Genomic DNA, 23217 nt, shown 5'->3' on the forward strand with positions numbered 1-23217 from the left:
GTCATAAGAATGGATTAAAGAGATGGGAATACCCCTTTAAGTAAATCAATGACGTACATGTGAATCATTTTACTTTAAGGGGTTAAAGAGCAGTTCAGACAAATGTCCTAATAACCAGTGCAGGAGGACTGCAAAGAGCATCTCTAGCTCTGGAGGACTTGGTACATCCACTGATTTCAATGGGATGGAGTGTATTGCTAAAGAAGAAAATGAGTGATGGGTTTTCTCCAGTATTAAAGAGGCTCTGTCACCAGATTATAAGTGCCCTATCGCCTACATAATGTGATCGGCGCTGTAATGTAGATCACATCAGTGGTTTATATTTAGAAAAACTATCAATTTTGACGGGTATGACCTATTTTAGATTTATGCTAATGACTTAATAGACAACTGGGCGTGTTTTTACTTTTTGACCAAGTGGGCGTTGTAAAGAAATGTATGACGCTGACCAATCAGCGTCATACACTTCTCTCCATTCATGTACTCCGACATCGTGGTCTTGCCAGATCACGTTGTGCCGTCACTTACTCACACATTAACGGTACTGAAGTGCCTTGAGAGTGAATAGACATTGCCTCCAGCCAGGACGCGATGTCTATTCACACTCCCGACACTTCTGTACCGTTTGTGTGGGACTTAATGACAGCACAGCGTGATCTCTATGTGCTGTGCTGTAAGTCCCACACAAACGATACCGAAGTGTCGGGATTGTGAATAGACATCGCGTCCTGGCTGGAAGCGATGTCTATTCACTCTCAAGGCACTTCAGTAATGCTTCTCTGTGTGCCATCACACCCTCCGTGATCAGCTAGTCGCTGGAGAACCTAGCAAAGGAAAAGGGGCTGCCTAAGCCAACTGCAAATCATGGCAACATTGACAAAGCCCTATACAAGGTCTTAAAAATTTGGAAAAAGAGACTCTCACTCACTTTTCTTGAAGATGCCGTAAATAATTTGGGAATCGTTCCCTGTAGATTTCTTCTTTTTCAGCTTTTTCCGGACGAGTCGTACGTCCCTGCATAAAACGTCTATTCGAGTGTGGTCTGCAATCATTATCCTTGGGAGAATATCTAATAAAAGTTTAAGAAAACAATAAAGCTTTAAATATGCATACATTACAACTGTAATTTGCGTCAGTGCAACAGCGTCACACTCATAATCAACACCAATATACGTCATTGCCATTCATTTCTAGGATTGGTGGCCACCTTGGTCTTTCTAACCCACTCAATGAGTTTTCCAGGTCTTACTATTACTTTGGGTGTTACATTTGCCTCTCCTCATAATGGTCACTAGTGAACGGTCATATTTTATCCATAGCACGAGTGCGGAGTATGTTTTCATTTCTCCTTAATTTGACCCATTGATTGGCGCATGGGGTAGAAAGAGAATGAGGTAGGGGGCATTTAGTGGGTGCAATTGTGCCCACTAGGACTTGACAAATAATACTAAAAGTGTGTCTATATCTAAAGGGAGCATTTTATGGGGACAAATTCTATGTTCCAAAGACTTACAAATGAACTGAAATAGGAGCAATGTGTACTTTGAGTTATAGGCTTATAATGTTAAAAATACTTTTATACCAAAAACATTGACCAAAGCATACTTACTGTACCATTTCGAGCACATCCTCCAAGAGATACTCTTTAACAGGGAATGTTAAACCAGGGATATGAAGCATCGGACAGTTGTCTGTATGGAGAAGGGTCATGATTTTTTTATTTGTTTTTATAAAGACAGTATCAGATGAGATGATAGGCTACTTATAGCAAGTATGCGATGCCAGCAAGATTAAATATCACTTATGAAACACTGATCATCATGTTGGAGGGAGTTTCAGTCATTTGCTCTATAAGACTATGATGGATACCTCGGCAGACCCTATTATAAAAGTCAGATCTGGATACGGCACATCGCTAAAGCAATATCAAGTAAAAAATATAACCTAAGTGCCCATTGTATAAGTAAAGTGACCCTCTGGTCTCAAGATAAAACTTCAAATGTGATGGGGTATATGGAGTAATATTACCTGGTGCCCTCCAGTTGTCCACCTCTGCCGTGGATCCTCCGTTTTAGGGTCCCCTCTAGTAGTCTCAAAATGGCTGCAGCGATTCTCAAACTGAGTCTAAGGCACTCCCTGTGTTCACCGATTGGATGTAACTGCTCACATGAGCAGCTCTGGCCAATCTGAGAAAGTGGGTGTGTCTTAGACTCGTAGACGAAGAAGCTCTGTAGTCATTTTTAGAAAGCACAGAGGGGACCCTAAAACGGCGGGTCTATGGCAGAGGGGGACAACTAGAGGGCATCAGATATTACTCCATATACACCATCATATTTAAAAAGTTGTCCCAGGACCAGAGGGTCGCTTTAACGTAGAAGGGAAATTAACATCCTTAATTTTTAAGCTGGCCTTTAAGATGCAATACCCCCTTATGACCACATGTCCTAATAGCGGCAGATACGCTTGCGTATGTGCGTGGGCATTGATCTAATGGGTGACGTTGATCCATACAATATCTCTAAAAGAACACAGAACCAGCAGAACACAGAATAGGAAGTATAGACAAAAAGGTAAGAAATGGATCCAGCGCTGAGTTTTGTGCATCTGTTAAAACGGGAAGCTTCTTCCAAGTTTTATTACAAAAAGTTAAACCAGTGAAAAGATGTGTACGAGTATTTCCAGAGTACAGCAGGTGATTACTAGTATGGGCGGTGCCTACGCGTTTCAGACGCTGACTGCGTCCTTAGTCATGGCTAATAATTAGCTTCATCATGCTATATCTATATTAGATACCTTCTCACAATATCCTGGTTTAAAGTTCAATTGGCAAAAATCACCCATGCAGTACACGGCCTTAAACCAGCCCTCTGACGCTTTAGTCACACAATACGGCTTAGTAGTAGTTAACAAATTTAAATACTTGGGCATTACTATGGTTCTTAGCCATGTTGATACTAAGTCTGAAACCATCGTTCCACTACTGTCCTCAATAGGGTTAAAATTAAAACTATGGTCCGAACTGCCTTTAATCAGTGGCAGGACACATTAATTTGATTAAAATGGTCGTACAACCTAAATGCCTATATATATTGCAACATATGTCCTTTTTTCGCTCACTTAATTCTTTACTTATTACATTTGTTTGGGGTTCCTCAAGTTCAAAACTCAAATTCACTGCATTACAACGATCCAAATTGGATGGTGACATGGCTTTCAGACATACGTACGTACCACCTAGCAGGCCAGCTTCGTGGTAGGAGAGACTGGTTGATGGAACCCCCAGCGTCTGTTACCAATTATTATTTGGCTTCTCTGGCGGCAGGTAGGAGCTTTATTCGTTTTTTGGAATATCCTGCCTTTACAAGTAGGTCAGTGTTACTTCCCATACATGTTGTGGCCTTAGAGGTTTGGCAAACATCAACAAGTGACGTGTCATATACCCGGAAAAGAATTGAAGATCAACAAAGTGGCCAGAGCAAGTGCAGAGAGTGACATCACTCGTCAAGTACCCCACGGAAGGATCTGGAAACGGGCCACTTTGGAAAATGCAAGTATATTACAAATGTATTTACATTTATAAAATTACAAGCATTAACAGAAAGCCATTTAATCCTGGACAACCCTTTTCATTTCGATTTTGTACATTCGCAATGGTAATGCTGACAATATATTCAAATTTATAGCGGTGAGTTCAGACCCCTAATGCTACTTTGCAACATGGTAAATAAAATCAATAAAAAAAAAAAAAAGAACATAATGGACTAATGGAATACGGGTTGTGAATGAGCCCATATGCCACGATTGTCTCAGAATTAGGATCCTATTCTAGATGGAAGGTATATGGCTCTTGAACCCGTGCATACTACACAGTATATGAAAGAGGGTTGTCAAGGGTAAAAATGAAGAACTAACCAAAATACTGAGAGAACTTTTCGGCATTCAGTGTGGCGCTCATCAATATGACCTTCAGATCTGGACGACACTTCAGTAGATCTTTTACTATTGCCATAAGCATATCAGATTGCAGGTTCCTCTCATGGACTTCATCGATCACAACATGGCTGACGCTGGCCAACTGCCTGAAACACAAAAATAAAGTCTGAAAGTGCCTAAATGAACAAGTTAATTCTCCAGAATCATAGAGAGCACTTACTGATCTGACTGAAGCCATTGCAGAACGATGCCGGTTGTACAGTACAAAATAGAGCCTTGTTTCCGTGGCAACTGACTAAAAAGAAAAAAAGGCAAGAAAAAAAAATTATAAAAATGTCTGAAATGCATTGAACTGTGAAGCAACATAGCAACTATACGCTCCGAGTATGAAGAAAATGTCACGGTTAGTGGGGACACGGTGACTCATGCTTGACATGAAAGTGATAGTACGTTTTGCTGCTTTCTATCACTATAGTTTCGTCCTTTTACAACAAAAATAATTTGTTAACAATTGTAGAATGATCGTCATAGATATAAAACAGTGGTTTACTCAAATCTTAGACTGCCTGATGCGGAGGGTCCTCATTATTTGGTTGCACAATCACTAAATACTAATAAAATGTTAAAGGGTAACTAAACTTTGAGAAAACTTCTGACATGTCAAAGTGACATGTAGTTTTAATCGGTGGGGGTCCGAGCACTGAGAGCCCCAGCGATTGCTAAACGAAGCGGCAGAAGTGCTCGGGTGAGCTGCTTAGTTTCTGATCGGCTTTTCTCGGAAAGCCGAGTAGTTGATGTACGGGCCCATAGACTTTCTATTGAGTCCGTACACCGCTACATCAGCTTTCTGAGAATAGCCAATTAGAAACCAAGCGCCTCAGCGCTCACCCGAGCGCTTCTGCCACTTCGTTTTCGTGATCGGTGGGGGTCTCAGTGCTCGGACCCCCATCGATCAAAACTTCTGACATGTCACTGACATATCAGAAGTTGTCTGAAAGTTTAGTTACCCTTTAAACTCCTGTTGTACAACTACATGTATTCTGCACTTATAAGATCTGCCCAAATGTGCATATTCAAAGTGCATCTGTCAATGGGCGTGGACGCAGCAAAGTAATCAACACTGGCACCCACATATTTACCATCGTGGAAGAAAATATGGAAAACCACCACCAATCTCAATTACCGTACATCTCCATAAGACAATGACTGGGATAGTCTGCCTATTGGTTTACACCACATACCTTTCAAGACGTATTTGGTAACCAATACTGTTTCCCCTGCCGCACGGTTCAGATCGCTCTGCAGCCACACGTTCTGCTACCTATAAGAAAGAGAAGATGAGGATGGGGGGGGGGGGGGGTTAATAACCGACTAATAATTAAATAAAAGCCTCTACAGACAATAAAGGATAAATACACGTTTGCAACATTTTTGTATTGGTCCAATGCATCTAGATCAAAAATAAAAATGAAGTAACTTTGAAAAAATTCTTGATTACAACTATCCAACTATTTTGTGTCTACAGCCCTTCTGCAGACCTATGCGAGTGCATTGTGACAGACTACAAGCAAATCCTGTGTGCAGTCTAATCCTGCTGCCAAGTGCAAAGCTGGCTATACAATAGGGATTTCAGATGGCCTATTTCTGAACAACTTGTCGTTCATAGTCAGTCTGTGAAGGTTGTCAATGTGGATGACAACTGCCCTATTAAAATGAGAAAAATCACAGATCGATCTCGGTCTTAATCTGTGGCCTGATCTGGGCTTCCATTGATAGGATGCAGATCTGTTTGGCATATACAACTTTACAAGACTGCACCAGAGAACGACCGGAAAAATTCCTACACGGAAGATCAGCTTTTCTACAGATATCTGTCTTTGGTCGGCATCCATCACATTCATTGACGTCACAAAAAGGTGCTGATGGTCGGCCAAAAACCATCTAAATTGTCCTTTTCGGCCAACCAACAGCTGTGGTGTATAGCCAGCTTTACTCCATCTTCCGCATGCTAAATCGGCAAACAGTATTGGAGTGGGCAAATGGAAGAGAGTAACATGACTGCAATGCCGCTGCCCCTTTGTGCAACCATCCCCCAAGGGAGGGGATAGAAATAAAAGGATTCTACAGAAGAGACGACGATAGATTTACAGGTTTAGATCTTTAAACCCCTATGGTCTCAATAAAACGTTATTATTTTGTATGTTATCTTTGACTTATGACCATATTTCGGATATTAACTTTAGCTGTATGTTTATTACATGTGCTGAGAATCTGACCCTGCCTTCAATTGCATCTAATGATGCGGTGGATTACATGTGACAGCTGTGTCATTTACCTCGGGGTATACATCGTATTTTTAGCTTTATTGTTGGTCCTCATCTATATTGATTTGGTCTCCTTTATTATTTTTAGTTTCAATTATCATATGTTTTTATATTCATGTGTGTGGAGCATAATTGTATGGAAAGTGATGAGACTAGTCTCTCAGCTTTGGGCGATCATACTGGATCTAGGAGCGTTTTAGGTCACTGCAGATACCTCTGCACATACTCAAATAAGGTCAACATACTTATAAAGGGGGAGTAGGGAGACAAAACAGAATACAGCCTATAACTAAAATTATCTGTTGGAAAGTCATCCCGGTGTATGTTAACTTTAATGGAAACATTCTAAATATGTATCGAATAGCATGGCCTATAGGATTGACTTGTCCTCTGCTGAAATGTGACGTGTATGGGAATAGTGGAGACGATCTCTCCCACTGCGTTGTAGTACTCCTGGGCCTATCCTCTGATGTGATAGAAGCAATTACACTGCAGGGGACTCCCCTTTTGAGACATGCGAAGTGCAGCGTGCTGTGGCCCCTTTAGCACGCATGCGAACAGTGACGGAGGCTGGTGATGGCGTGGAAACATGAGTTCCCCGGGACCCTATAGGTAGGTGAACCCCTCTGCCACTCCTTGTACCGATAACCTGGGTAAAATAGGACAGTCTGCCGCACATGTGGGACATTGATCACATTGTGGCGTGCTCCACAGGACCATACTGGGAACCTGGGAGTAGTAACCCTCAGACTCATTATCTGTTGCTGCCCAACTTATTGTTCAAATTTACGTATACGAGTTGTACATAAGTTCCGGTCTCCTGATGAACCAGCTGCTCTGGGGAAACGTATCAGGATTTAGTGATCATAAATACTATGAATTTTAGAACTTGGATATTGTAAATATTACGAATACTTTGCTGCTGTTGTATACAGATTCATTACGTTTATAATGAATTTGGGACGTTTTGATATGACAATTACTATGAACCATCAGATGATTGATATCAATTGTGGTAACCAGAGTGAGCCGCTCTTTTTTGGGGCGCTCACTCTGCTTTTTCTTTAGGGTATCTTGTATAGGATGACAACTAGTGGCACCAACAGATAACATTCAACTGCAAAGATTTAGCTCCCCTTTAAATCAAAACTGTTAAAAACTTATAAAACAGAATACGTCCTGCACGGATAAGGAAAACTACAACTAGACTATCAAAGCAAGCATGGTAAAATCAGTGGCAGACTCTGCAGCGACAGCAGTGGCTTTCACTAAATTATCTCACCGAAATTGCGCTGATTCTTCTGGGCTGAGTACACACAATGTGACAAGAAGAACCTTTTCCTTTGTTAATATAGTCGTCCAGAAGAAACTGCGTTACTTGTGTAGTCTTCCCGCAGCCGGTCTCTCCACTAATGACGGTCACTTGATTCCCATGTATCACTTTAATGATCTCCTGAAATTCAATTATAAAAACAATGAATATAAGGCCTCAGTACAGATCGGTGCTGTACGGACTCATAATAGACGGATCCATAATAGACTACTATGGGCTCATACTGCACCTCCGTGTGCCTCTACACAATTATATAAAAAATGTTGCATGGCTCACGATTAAGGATATGAACACCCATGACTGTTCTGAAGCAGGCACCATTTCTGTGCCAGGTGTCACTTAGCGCAATCAGATTTCGTTTTTCAGCAGTGTACCGCAGATTCATGTTACAAATTCAGAATATCAATGCTTTTTATAACAAACAATTGAAATCAACGGGAATGACTGGATAAAAACCAACCCGCTTGGAAGTAAAAGTTCAAAAATCAAGTAGGAAAAACGGCCACTGAATAATTTTTCAAACGCACTAGTACAAAAAATATAAAATCATAAGAAGCTGATGAGTAAAACAATTACATACTTAAGTGTAAACACATTCTATAGATAAAAAAAAACCCCAGCCGATCCTGAATACATATATACATGTACAATTAATAATGATTCTGTATGCATAAACCATAAGATTATTTATTTTTCTAATCGTGTGCTTATATGAAGGCTCCCGTTGGAATCACTGTAACCTTGGTAACCGTGTATGCCTATGGAGGTCTGAAGGGTCCAAACAGATTTAAATAGACAAGGGACGCGTAATGCTAGATGGCCTCATCATTGACTGCAAATTACAGTGGCCGACGGAGAGATAAACTTTTGCCAGCAGCGAGAATATTGAAAAACATATGTCCACTTTTTCTAAAATAAAATAAAAGCAATGCAAAAAGTCCTATCGTTTTGTTTACAGCTCCTATATACACCTATATTTTTAAATGGTAACAAACAAACCCTGTTTAGCCTGATCCTTCAGTCATTTTGACATTCATTTCTAGCCTAATTCTTAATAACATATATTTGATAAGTAAGGAAGAAGTAGGGGAGAGACTGAAGGCAATATGACTAAGATCAGACTACACAGGGTTGCTTTGTTGTGTCTTACCATGGAGACACATAGGTCTTAATAGGAGATTTTTGTATTCACTGTAAAATCTCTCTCTTCTAGTCTTCATTGCGTGGAGGGGGGGGGGGGGGTCACAGAAAACCACGGGTCTAGGCAGCTGCCACTAGGGGGTGTGAAACTAAGAAAAAAAATTGGCTCCTCCCACACTGGCTATACCTAGCCTACTGGTACTGGACTAATCAGTTTGTACCCCAGCAGTAGGAAGTAGGAGAAGGGATAAGGAACAGGTAAAAGACAACCAAAAAAAACAGAGCAAATACTGCCCGGGTCAACAAAACCTCAAAACAATGAGAGTGTTCCCTAATGAAGACTGAGAAAGAAATTTTACAGTGAGAACCAAAATCTTCTTTTCTCATCTGTTTGATTGGGGGACACAGGAAATCATGGGATGTCCTAAAGCAGTCCCTGGGGCGGAAAAAAGAAGGTAATCTAGGAGAATGGCTGAGCCAACGCAGACTGAAATACAAGAGATGAAGACTCGCATCTACTGATGTAAAACCTTGTATTATTAGAGAAGACGAGGATGAAGGACCAGGTAGCAGCCCTGCGCACCTGAGGAGGGACAACAGATGATGACGTCTTGGTCTGGTATGGAAAGTAAAGCTCTGCAGAAACTGGATAGACAAGGGAGCACAGGACTGGAGGAACTGGTTACTAGGGATAGAGAACTCCATATTCTACCCAGTAAAGACATTGTTCCTGACCCCAGCGAATTCAAGCAGAGAGCTCAAACTTCTGGATTGTGGGACAAAAGCAAAATTGCTGCAGTAAGCCTGAGCGATGATCACATAAAGTCTGGAATCAAACAAACAGTCTGGTTCTGAAAGAAGGAAGCCAGCCGAAGATTTCTTAGAGGCTATAACAGGGTCCCATGTCTGCAAGTATAGACCTTAAAGGAAAGGCCACGTTTTCAGATGCTTTAATGACTGAATTTCAGAGACGCTGAATATTAGAAACATGCCAGTGGGAAAAATCAGGTTAGCAAGATCCGCTAGGTCTTCTACCGGAGCCCCAGTCAGGAAACAGTGTCAGCTGTCATATAACTCACTCAAGCTAGCTGTATGAATTCATAGTGAAGAAGCTCCTCATAGGGGCTGAATGAGGTAAATGGCATAAAAAGGATTCATGGTGTCAATAAGTATTGCAGTATAATGTGCAAGCGATCCAACAATCTATATTTTAAGCCACCTAAGCGGAATTAAAAAAAAAAAAATAAAAAAAAAAAGTAAAAAAAGGATTTTTATATACAAATATTAAAAAGATATAAAAATCCTCCTTTTCCCATCTTATCCCCAAAAGTAATGTTTAAAAATATTTACTTTACGCCGAATTCAAAGAAGTCTTAACTATTACAATATAACAGTCAACTTGCACGGTAAATGCTGTAAAAAAAAATTTTTAGAAACATAATCCGATTTTTGTACTCACCGTAAAACCCCTTTCTCGTTGAAATCATTGGGGGACACAGCACCATCGGTATATGCCCCTGCCACTAGGAAAAAAAAAAACTAAAAAAGTATTGCCTCTGCCCAATGGGCTATATCCTCTCCTGTTACAAACGGAGTGGATTAGTGTAAAAAGAGAAGGAGAGCCTAAAAAAAAAAATAACCAAAATACCAACACGTCCTGGACCTGAGGTGGGATCTGCGTCCCCCAATTAATTCAACGAGAAAGGGATTTTACGGTGAGTTTCCTAAAATCCGATTTTCTTGTTAAATCATTCATTGGGGACACAGCACCATGGGTTGTCCTAGAGCAGTCCCTGAGGGTGGGCAGAAAAACATAGCCATGAGAACAGTCTAACTCACAGCTGCCTGCAACACCATATGACCCAGACTGGCATCGGTGGAAGCCAATGAATGGATCTGATATAACCTTGTAAAGGTATGACCCTAAACCCAGATAGCGGCCTTACAAACCTGAGAAACAAAAGCCTGATGCTAGGCTGCCCAGAATGCACCAACCACGCACGTAGAGGGCAGTGACCCGGACAGGAGGACCTTGGAAAAGGAGGTTGTGCCACTGAGGGAGAGGCCAAGGCGCATATGCGAGCAGGAAGATGAGATCCGTTTACCATGCCCTGTGCGGCCAATCTGGAGCCACTAGAATAGCTGGAAACCACGCATCCTGGACTTTTAGTGGTGTACCCCAGGGTTCCATGCTGGGACCACTATTGTTCAACTTATTTATTAATGATATTGGGGATGGGATTAATAGCACTATTTCTATTTTTGCAGAGGACATAAAGCTATGTAGTAATGGTCAGTTTATGGAAGATGTTTGTAAATTGCAAGCGGATTTAAACAAACTACCATATTTTTCGGACTATAAGACGCACCTGACCATAAGATGCACCCAGGTTTTAGACAACAGAACATAGGAAAAAAATTATTTGTTAAAAAATAATTTATTCTATTTTACCACATTCTGAGAGCCAACATTTTTTTATATTTTTATCGATTGAGCGGCGTGAGGGCTTATTTTTTGCGGGACGAGCTGTAGTTGTATTGGCACCATTTTTTATCACTTTTTTCTTTATTTCATATTTTAAGCACTAAGGTGCCCAAAAAACTAGCGGCTACTTGGTTACACGTGGAGTCACTGAAACAGCGTAACTACGCTGTTTCCCGAACTCCCATAGTAGTGAATGGCAGATACAGAAGCAGCGTAGCATACGAGCTACGATGTTTCCGTAACTACTGTTCAGTTCTATGGGAGTTACGGAAACAGCGTAGCTCAGCGAGTTAAGCTGTTTCAGTAACTCCACATGTAATCAAGTGGCCGGGAGAGCACAGAAATCTAGAATGGGGTTTAGGGGGCCCCATTCTAGAGATAGGTGTGGGTCCCAGAGGTGGGACGTGCATCTACCTGACATATCCTGTGGATATGTCATAAATGTCCTTCATAGAAAAACCCCTATAAATTCTGGGGTCACTATTGATCACGGCATTTAACTAGTTAAAGAGGTTTGCCATAAAACACATATCCCCTATCCACAGGATAGGGGCTACATGTGAGATCATTGGGGGTCCGACTGCTGGGACCCCCAGCGATAAGGAGAACAGTGGACCGAAAGTCACCCAAAGCGCTACATGAGAAGCCTGAACTTCCAGGTTCTGTGTCCGGCTTATCTGTTCCGCAGCTCCATAGTGATCAATGGAGAGCCGCTCGCGCATGCGCAGAAGAATCCCATTGATTTCTATGAAGCTGCCGGACACAGAACGGGGAAGTCACAGCTTCTCGTGCAGCGCTCCTGGTAACTTTCGGTCCCCGTTCTCCTTATGGATCACACATGTATCCCCTACCCTGTGGATAGGGGATGCATGTGTTTTATGGGCCAAGCCCTTTAAACTGCCAGGAGCAGCGAAATTGCTGTGCCTGGCCATTAGAGTAGCGTGTCAGAAGCGGACTCCCGATCCATACATCACCCCCCTCCAGCTCCATGATTAACTTTTAACAACTTTTTTGGGGGGGGGGGGGGGGATTATATAAAAAAAACTGAAATTCCACCAATGCTCTATGCATTTTTAAATTGACGCCGTTCACTGTGCGACGTAATTAACATGTGACCTTTATTCTATGCGTCGGTACGTTTACTGCGATACCACATATGTAGAGGTTTTTTATGTTTTACGACTTTTGCACAATAAAAACACTTTTGAACTAAAATAATTTGTTTTTGCATTGTTGCTTTCCAAGAGCCGTAACTTTTTTATTTTTCCAACAATGTAGTGATTTTTTGGGCTTGTTTTTTGCGGGGTGAAACGTAGTTTTGATTGGTACTGTTTTGGGGTGCATGGGACTTCTTGATTCATTTTTATTACGACTTTTGGGGGGCAATGGAAAAAAATTGCAATTTCGCCATTTTTTTTTTTGCGTTTTTTTTTTTTACGGTGTTCACCTTGCGGTTTAAATTACATATTAACTTTATTAATGGAGTCATCACGGTCGCGGCAATACCATATATGTGTACTTTTATTTATTTTTTACACTTTTACTAAATGAAACCATTTTTTATGGAAAAAAATGGTTTTATTTACTGTAATTTTTATTAATAATCTTTATTTCACATTTATTATTTATTTCATTAGTCCCACTAGGGGACTTTACTGTGAAATCTTCAGATCGCTGCTATAATGCTTTGGTATACTTCATATACCAGAGCATTATTGCCTGTCAGTGTAAATCTGACAGGCAATCTATTAGGACGTGCCTCCAGCGCGTCCTAATAGGCATACGTCCAGGGCACACCTGGGGGCTTTTATCAAGCCCCCGGCTGCCATGACAAGCCATCGGAGACCCGCGATTGTATTTGCGGGCCGCCGATGGGTGACAGAGGGAGCTACCTCCCTCTGTAAACAAGTTAAATGCCGCGGTCGCGGTTGACGGCGGCATTTAACGGGTTAAACGGCCGCGATCGAAGTAAACTTCGATCGCGGGCTTTGGAGCAGGAGCTCAACTGTCATCAGACAGCTGAGCCCCGGCTCCAGCCTGCACGGGAGACCCGTGCAGGACTTAGACTAGGCTCACGTGAAAAGGCGTCAGCCTAGCCTAAGGCCCCTTAGTGACGAACGTGAAAAGGCGTATTGTTGGTCACTAAGGGGTTAAGTAGCATGGAGAATCTAAGTTACGAGGAAAGAGTAAAAGAATTAAACCTATTTATCCTTGAAAAAAAGACGACTAAGGGGGGACATGATTAACTTATATAAATATATTAATGGCACATACAAAAAATATGGTGAAATCCTGTTCCATGTAAAACCCCCTCAAAAAACAAGGGGGCACTCCCTCCGTCTGGAGAAAAAAAGGTTCAATCTGCAGAGGCGACAAGCCTTCTTTACTGTGAAAACTGTGAATCTATGGAATAGTCTACCGCAGGAGCTGGTCACAGCAGGGACAGTAGATGGCTTTAAAAAAGTCTTAGATAAATTCCTAGAACAAAAAAATATTAGCTCCTATGTGTAGAAATGTTTCCCTTCCCTTTTCCCATCCCTTGGTTGAACTTGATGGACATGTGTCATTTTTCAGTGCGTCGGCCCCTAGGGCGCAAGGGTCCCTGGCCCTGGAGAATTTAGTTGGGCACATGTGGTTGAGGTGGGAGGCAAAGAGGTCCATGAGTGGAGTGCCCCAGCGAAGGCAGAGTCTGTGAATTATGGACGGATGAAGGGACCATTCTCCTGGGTCTAAGTGTCCCCGACTCAAATAGTCTGCCTCCCAGTTGTCCACTCCTGGAATGTGAATTGCCAAGAGGGTAGGAACGTGAAGCTACCCCAATAAATGGAGCGGGAGGCTTCCTGCCATATTGGCTTGCTCCTGGTGCCCCCTTGGTGATTCAAGTACGCAACTGTCGTAGAGTTGTCTGTCTGGACTCTAACCGGAAGGCCCGAGAGGAGGGATGACAAATGGGAGAGTGCCAGAATAGATAGCCCTCAGTTCCAGGATGTTTATTTGGAGACAGTCTCCGAACTGGACTAATGGCCCTGGACCATGAAGCGGCTGAAGACCGCCCCACGACAGTCTGGCATCGTTCGTAGCAAAAAAACTTGAGGACAGCATCCATATGGCAAAAGTAAAAAAGTGTTTATTAACACATCCCAATATCAATAGTGCTACGTTTCGACCCCGCAGGAGTCTTTATCAAGCATCCTTCGTGACCACCTGCCAATGGGCTTCCCCAGGGATATTGCTCAGGGAAGCTGGATCAGAAGGTCCAAGGAGTCTGGAGACCTGTCCCAGCGAGCAAAAAATCGTCAACTTTAGGGGGCAAGTGTGAAAATGGGCAAACAAAATTTGCCTTGAACGAGGAAAAAAACGAATGGGGCAGGAAGAATTCCTACGCAGCACGGATACACCCTTCCAAAGAGAGTTGATCTTTGGTTCTGGAAGATCCCACCCACCTGGGTGTCTAGGATCATGCCCAGAAACTCCATCCTTTGAGAAAGAATGAGGGAGGACTTGTCCTCGTTGATTATCCACCCAAAACTGCGAAGGAAGTCCAAGGTGATCTGAAAGTTGGCCAAATTGTCCTATTTGGAGGGGGCCTTTACCAATAGGTCATCCAAGTACGGGATTGCGGCGACCCCCCTGGATCGAAAAAGGGCCAAGTGAACCACCATGACTTTGGTGAAGACCTGTCTGGCGTCTTCGGGCCCATACCTGGTCACCCCTTCGGTGGTCTCACACTGAATAGTGGGTTCACCGGCATTCCTCCCGCCGTTGCGGCCACTAAGGACCGGGTGACCTAAAAGGCAGGGAAACACAAAAATTCCACCGAGTGCACGCAAGGGGGTGCGACTAATGTGGCTTACACGCTGACAACCTCCCTGCAACCTGAAAGGAAAAAAACAAAAACAAATAATAAAAAGCAGACGACCTGTATGCAGGTAATGTCTGACTCCTACATACACTAGGCTAAAACTGAGTAGCTTAGTGTAACAGGAGAGGATATAGCCAACTGGGTGGAGCCAATACTTTTTTAGGTTTTTTTCCTAGTGTCAGTCTCCTAGTGGCATAGGCATACACGCATGGTGCCGTGTCCCCAAATACATGATTTAACGAGAAATAAGAATGCCAGAATTGCTATTTTTTTGGACACCTTGTCTCCCACAAAAAAAAAAATCTTATGTACCCCAAAACGGTATCAATAAAAACAACAGCTTGCCCCGCAAAAAAACAAACCCTCACATGGCTTAACGGAAAAATTATAAACAAAAAAAATAAAAATAAAAAAAAGAAGTACTGGGCCTCAGAATATGGCGACACAAAACATTTTCTTTTTAACAAATTTTTTTTTAAGTGGTAAAACATAAACAAAAACTATATAAATTTGGTATCGCCGTAATCGTATTGACCCACAGAATAAAGTTAACATGTAATTTTTATTGCAAAACCCCAAAAACAATGGGGAAGTTGATTCTTTTCCATTTCACCCCATAAAATAATTTTATGTTTTCCAGTACATTATTTGGTCTCAATGAAAAAATAAAGTTATGGCTCTTGAAAGGGGAAGACGGTAAAACAAAAGTGAAAGGATGAGGGTAAGAGCGCAACAACGATCCATTATAATTATTCCTTACCTCTTTCATATTGTACGAAGGTAACATTTCACGGAATCTCTAATGAAAACAAACAAAAAAAATTATTGAGAAAAGGCACTGGAATAGCAATGTAACTGATGGTAAAACTATCAATAGGTCATGGATTGGAGATGCTCCCAATAGCGGATTATTAGTTAATGAAAATCTAATTCCAAAGTGAAAAACCAATGGAGCAGCACTTTGTTGACTCTTACAAAAACGGCCACAACTAAAAAAAAAAGTGCCAATATCGGTTAGTAAAACAAACATGATTTCCTATTTAATGTACTAGTATAGGCACCTATCAAGCAATAGGGCTCAAAAATTATCCATCTTAACGGTGAGCACCTACCTACAAAAATTGTGCACAAGGCACCGATCGTATAGTAAAGCTCAATTTTTTTAATTTAAGTAGTACTAATAAAGCAGGACCTTACACATATAAATCGGAAGCCCACATTTGGTAAATAGTTATATATAGAGGCCCTCAGGACATGGCTGTAGCCGTAATCCCGGTCCAAGAACTGAGGAATAGCATGAAAGCAAAGGAAATGATGCCGGCATTGAAGCATAAGCAGAGAATAAACAGCGTGGGCATTGATAAATCTGTGGACCAATAGGATGCCTCAAACCCAGGACTTCTGACATAGACCCGGGATTGAAGCATCCTATTGGTCCACTGCCGCCTCAATGCCCGCCCCGTTCATTCTTTGATTATGCTTCAATGCCCACCCAATTTTATTCATATAACTCAGTGCTCTTGCACTGCCAGCCACAAAAATTGTGTCTACCTGGAAAACCCTTTAAGACTTCTCTTCACTGGAACTAAGGGGCCTAGACCAACCCTTGAAAACCAACTCCATAGCATTATCCCTCCTCCACCAAACTTTACAGTTGGTGCAATGGAGTCAGGCAGGTAACGTTCTCCTGGCATTCTCCAAACCCAGACTCGTCCATCAGACTGCCAGATAGTGCAGCGTGATTCATCACTCCACAGAACACGTTTCCACTGTCCAGAGGCGACGGCTTTACACCACTCCATCTGACGCTTGGCATTGTGCTTGGTGATGTAAGGCCGGCATGCAGCTGCTCGTCATGGAAACCCTTCCTATGAAGCTCCCGGGGGCACTGTTTTTGTGCGGATGTTAATGCCAGAAGAGGTTTGGACCTCTGCAGTTATTGAGTCAGCAGAGCATTGGCGACTTTAGTGCACTCAGCCATTCCGCTGTGTAACTTTATGTGGTATATATAGTGTATGTCTTCCTAATTTCCGTTTATATTCACTTAACCCTTGGATACCTATATGTTCATTACTGATTACCAAATATGGCTTCCGATTTATACGTCTGAGGTCCTACCTTTTTATCATCTTTAATTATTTTACTATATCAATACAAATACTTGAGCTTTACTATACTTTGTGTCTTGTGCATCATTTTTGTAGGTTTCATGTACCACTATAATGGTCAATTTTACATTTTGGGTGCAAATCCTCTTTAAGTTAGCAAATTGGGTTTTCTTAAAAAAAAAAAATAAATAAAAAAAAAAAAAAAAAAAAAAATCGGCATAAAACAGGCACCTGCATTTCAAGGTATCTATAATCGTTCCTTTTTTCCTGTAGCTCTTCCTTAAGCCGGCGATTCAGGACTGCATTTACTCTATTTTCTCCAAGACAGCACTCAGACACTTTCTCATCCTCGTCGTCATCATCCCAGGCATCTCTCACGGTGTCTGATTCCAGTTTGATTTGAGGGGCGGCACTATTTCTGAAATGAGCATAGACATTATAAAACAATTTTAACCCCATGTAAAACCGGATGTCTTATGGCACATAACACATCACGATCAGGTAAGCAAACATTTTTTTCCTGTGACTGTAACCTATATCAGAGCACATTTACCGTCCGGCTCTACAATTTAGCCACGGTACATGTGTAACTGGATTCTAATCTGGCGTCATCTTCTGACTTTACGTTCTGCTGCTGGCAAGTGATTAGACATAGGAGAGGAGTTTTTTGTAAGTTTGGGCCCACGAGAGCAGAAAGATCTCACCTCAGTGTTGATATTTTCATGGGTAACATCAAATGCTTAGCATCACATACGGCTAAAGCTTTAAAGGGTTAATCCCATCGAAGACATTTATCGCATATCCGAGGGATATGCCATAAATATATGATAGGTGCGGGTCCCAGCTCTAGGACTCGCACCTGTATCCCGAAACGGGGTCACCTGACCCTCGTCCCGCCTGGGGAGGTAGTTGCCGCATGCATGTGTAGATACAATGGAGAGGTTGCCGCTCCTGTGTGCTTCTCTCTCAATTGATTCCTATGGGAGGTCCTGAAATAGCTGAACAAGCGGCCACTCCTTTATTGATTTTCCGCCTGGGCGAAGCAGCCATAAAGGTCTTAGATGGGAATAACCCTTTAAAGGATGGACATTGGTGGCGTATCACTAGCATATGGCCCAATGTCTAATTGGCAAGTCCAACAAATGAGACCCTTGCCATTCACTAGAACAAGGTGGCAGTGGAACTAGGAAAGTCACTTCATTCTTGCTTCAGTTATGGGTTACAACTGTTAGACCCAACTGAGCAGACATTAGTGGCATATTACTAGGATATATGATACATAGACAACTCCTTAAGACGAGCTGTGGCAATCAAATAATTTAAATTCACATAAGGCCAGATTAATGTCTATAATGAAATTTCCACTGCTGAAATGGCCTGTAAATCCAGAACAAAATCGACGATTAATGTGCAGATTTAGCCACGTATTGAAGCCTTTGCATTGCAACAGTATAAAGCCCCATTCACTTGCATTGTACTGTACTTTGCTGTAGATTCTTGCTGCAGATTCCAAACGAAAAAAAATCCAGCTGAAGATTGATTACTTACCGGTAATAGTTTTTTTATGAACCTACGACAGCACCCCTGGTAGAGATCCTATTCACTGGACAGGAAGCCCGATATATAACACACCTCTCCACACACCCAGTCTTTAGGAAGAACTCAGGATGAGAGAGAGAGATTATATATATATATATGCCAAGACTTTATCTAAACATGGCTAGCATAAACGTTTCCGATATGAAGCCGCCAGTTCCTTGCTACACAAAGCATATTCTCTGTTACGTGTTCTGTCCAACTTTTTCCTGGGACCCTCTCTGACCTAAGAAACGCGTAATATACAAAGGAAGGACAAGATTAATAATGAAAAAGAGGTTGCTTGTCCTACCATATTTCCTAGAAGATCCCATGCCGTTTCAAAATACCGGACTAGAGGATCTTGCTTGGTCCGATCGTTCAACGCGTCCTGCTTCCATGCTGGTTGCTTAGTGGGGAAGGAGCCATCTTTGTTCAGGCCCAAAATAGGCCTAGGATTGGCTGGGGAGGCCCCCTGGCTATGACGTGCTGTAGCCCCTCCTCCCCGATGTGGGCCGCCAGAACCGCTTCCTGGGATGTAGACGCGTCACCTCCACCGGAAGTGATGCAGACCCATGACCGGATGTTGTCACTGTAGAGCGCCGGAAGCAGCCAAACGCTAATCCACGAGTTCTAGCTCCCACAGTTGCAACATGCAGCCGGGCCAGACCACAGGAGAAGCATCTCCCTCCAGAGGAGACCCCACCCACGGCAGGACCTTACCACCTCCGTAGAGGAAAGTGGTGACCGGGAGAGGAGGAAGTGACCACACCCAGGCTTAAAGTTGCTCCCTAAGAAGAGTTTTACAGATTACCCCTAGGAACACACCTGCTAGAGGGTCTGTAATCCTGGAGAGAGGGTCTTGAACACAGGGCAATCCTATCCGGAGGACAGGAAACCTGACTGCGTGTGTGGAGAGGTGTGTCCTTTTTATATCATCAGGTTTCCTGTCCAGCGAACGGGATGTTTCCCCAGGGGTGCTGTCATAGGTAAGAGGGTAAAAGATCACATATTAACCTGGCCTAGGAGTGCCATCAATACAGCACGGAGATCTCTAAACCAATCGGCGGGGCTCCCTGTACACAGAACTGCGCCAGTGAAAACGTCTGCCACATTTCAATGACAATGCCTATATGTTTGATGATTGTTCTGGAGGACAGATTTACTGCAAGATTTTGGACCATGTGAACAAACTCCATGCTTGGATGTAATAGACCCCTGGTCCGAATACTGCACAGCTGTATCAACGAGGTATCTAATGATGAGTCTTCTAGAAGTACACCGATGTAAATGGTGGCCATGTCAAACACTGTCAAACACTATCTCACATAGCCATTCATAACAAGAGCACCTTTCGTTTTCAGTAGCCCACCAGGACTCCTCTGCGCATGGCTCCTGCTTAACATCATTGCTTTGTGCTTGCACGGAATTTAAAAGTCGCGTAATCTGCTTCTCTCTGGATTCATCCATCCGCACTACAGGTCTCTAGAAGATAACAGGGGTAATAGTAGGTTATTACATACCATATTTCCAATCAAGTAGAGTCGCATGGCAAAAAGTTACCACCAATGCTACAGCTTAAATTAATGAAAAAAAAGTCATTTAAATTTTTTTCTATAGTACTAAGTTTGTTAAAAAGCAATTAACATTCAAGTTATACTTCTTAAAGAGATATTTCCACTATTAGTAGTGATGGCATATGTCTAGGACATTATAAAAATGTGAATACCCCTTTAATTTTTCCCTATGAAGGTGGCCTGCTGACCGGCAAGTAGTAAAACGTCAGTGTTTGTTTGATATCCTAATGAACAGGGGTGGAAGAATCCAAACAGTCAAGTAGCCAGTGTGTAAATAGACATTTTTGGGATGTTTTCTATTGTCGTCTATGGAAACACCCAGTTCCAGAAAACTGGAATGGCCTTACAATCCCACAATATTTAATTCACCTCTGCTAATAAAGTTAAATTCGTCCGTATCTCTATGTACAGAAAGTACCAATTAGGAAGGACGACCCAGGATCAGAACATTAGAGGTGGATTTGCACCCACTAGTCATTAGGGAGCTTTGCTTACATTCTTCAGCCAGAAATAACGTCATGCTGGACGAGGTTATGACATTTTTCCCATCAATAAGGCCAGGCTGACATGGGGAGATGACAAGCTGTTATACGCAGAGATCCAAAATTACTTTGTGGCAACAAAGTCAGCCATATAGATCTAGCGTAAAGCCGGACACTATTTATTTTTTGAGCGTTCCTATTGCTATGATCTGAACAACGTTCCTATGTAATACCACTCCAACCACTATAAAAGCATAGAAATGACAGCTGGACAATGGCCACAATCGTGGACTGCTGGTATGACTGTATTCATCACTGCGTTTTATTGCCAACACCAGAATATATACCCGTCCTCATAGGAGTGATTGTTAGGGTATGTTCACACGTCTTAACAAATTACGTCTGAAATTACGGAGCTGTTTTCAGGCGAAAACGGCTTCTGAATTTCAGACGTTTTTGCAAGTGCACGCGTTTTTTGCGGCGTCCATTACGGACGTAATTGGAGCTGTTTTTTCAATGGAGTCAATGAAAAACGGCTCCAATTACGTCCCAAGAAGTGACATGCACTTCTTTGAGGTGGGCGTCTTTTTACGCGCCGTCTTTTGAGAGCGACGCGTAAAAGTACACCTCGTCTGCACAGATCGTAAAGCCCATTGAAATTAATGGGCAGATGTTTGCAGACATAATGGAGCTGTCATTTCAAGCGTAATTCGAGGCGTAAAACGCCTGAATTACGTGCGTAAATAGGCCATGTGAACATACCCTTATAGACAACACGCAGCGATTTATCAGCGTGCCTACAGATGGATGGGTCAGGTAACGCAAGCGTTGTGTTTATCTGGTGGATAGTGACCAGATGCATCAAAGGGTGGTACTCCAGAGCTGCCAATGACTGCAGTGACCAGACAAGTCGCAGACAGGATTACCTCCATCCTTTCTTTGTCTTTACTCTTCTGGCCCTGTCTTCGTGCATACCACAATCCTATTTCCCGGCCTCTCAGGTGCGGCGGTGGTCTTTCTTTTGCAACTCCGCCAGACTCCCTGGAAGAGCCAGCCTCGTAGTGGGACGAGAATCCACGACCTCGTCCCCCGCGACCCCGGCCCCATTCTTTGCGATGCTCATAACTCATGACGCTGGATAATGGCGTAGAAAAAAATAACAGCGGAGACAACCTTAACCCAACCGTCAACGGTACTGATCCACGAGACTCAAAGCAGCCGAAAAGTGGACCAGTGCGGCCACCGTATGAATTAGGATGGCGCATGCGCAAAGTCTGCATTAAGGAAAACCATTGGGGTCCATTATCTCGGAGACACCTATTCCACATTATACTACATATGTCAAAAAGAAAATGATTCCTTAGAATGCGACAAAATCATACCAACGTATGTTCTTTACATGTGGCAGATACGAACTGTTAACAATGACGTCGCACGCTTTACGGAACTGTCGCCAGTAATGATGAGCCGGCCATTTTGTTGGTTGGAAGAATTGTTTGGTGAATAAGCAACCTTTCAACTGACATTTATTAGTAAATGTGTGTTCAGATCATTGAACGCTGAACATTGCGTGAAACTAATTACAAATATCACATTATTATGAGTAAAGCCGTGAAAAATCTGTACCACATGACCTAGACTGCGTCATATGTCCGCCATATTTGACCAGGGAATCATATACAGGTGTACAGCGAAGAGCGCGTTGTCAGCGTGGAGCCAATCACATCGCTTCTCATAGGAGAGAAATGATTGGTAGATTTTCTTTCAGGCTTTTTAGGTGGTACAACGTTACTGGGTGAGCTGGGTTTCCGGAGTGGGGAAATGGGAGAGAAAGTGAACGAGTTCTGCGCGGTCGTGTGTGTCTATATAATACATTACTTCTAGCCGAAACAGGCTCTTTCCTGCTACAGTATGTCACGGTTATCCCGTGCACTCTCTTATATAACTGCAGGGCAAAGGTTTCTAAAGTACTGCAAGAGAAATTATGCTAGTGGTGTAAATAGAAACGTGCGTACCCATGTGTGACCACAGCATGTGTAACAACATTGGTGCAGCTGGCTTTACATGTTGCGTTTTTGGGACGAAAAGCGCATCTGAAAATGCATTTATTTTTTTAACCTAATGATACGACCAACTTTTGTTTTTTCATCTTCCTCCTTCCAATAGCCGTATGAGGACTTGTTTTTTTACAGGACATGTAGTTTTTCATGGCTTTATGTAATAAATCATATAATGTACCGGGAAGAGGAAAAAAAATATTTGTGGGGTGAAATCGGCAAAAAACTGATTTTTGTTCTTACAGAGTTCATTGTGCGGTAAAAACTACATGTAGACTTTATTCTATGGGTTGATACGATTACGGTGATACCAAATGTATTTATTTTTTTAATGTATTACC

General features: G+C 42.4%; 1 protein-coding gene across 1 annotated transcript in view; it reads right to left on the reverse strand.

Moving 5' to 3' along the window:
• DHX36 (DEAH-box helicase 36) overlaps positions 1 to 22462 on the reverse strand; it is a 52543-nt gene extending 30081 nt beyond the window's left edge. The window contains 10 exon segments of the mRNA XM_075861523.1: positions 929 to 1069; positions 1610 to 1691; positions 3913 to 4079; positions 4154 to 4228; positions 5175 to 5254; positions 7540 to 7710; positions 15838 to 15876; positions 17417 to 17603; positions 20112 to 20245; positions 21746 to 22462. Of these exon segments, the coding sequence (XP_075717638.1) occupies positions 929 to 1069; positions 1610 to 1691; positions 3913 to 4079; positions 4154 to 4228; positions 5175 to 5254; positions 7540 to 7710; positions 15838 to 15876; positions 17417 to 17603; positions 20112 to 20245; positions 21746 to 22147 (1478 nt within the window). The 5' untranslated portion in view covers positions 22148 to 22462.
• Positions 22463 to 23217: the final 755 nt, after the last annotated feature.

The sequence above is a fragment of the Rhinoderma darwinii genome, chromosome 4 (assembly GCF_050947455.1).
Source record: "Rhinoderma darwinii isolate aRhiDar2 chromosome 4, aRhiDar2.hap1, whole genome shotgun sequence".
Taxonomy (NCBI): Eukaryota; Metazoa; Chordata; class Amphibia; order Anura; family Rhinodermatidae; genus Rhinoderma; species Rhinoderma darwinii.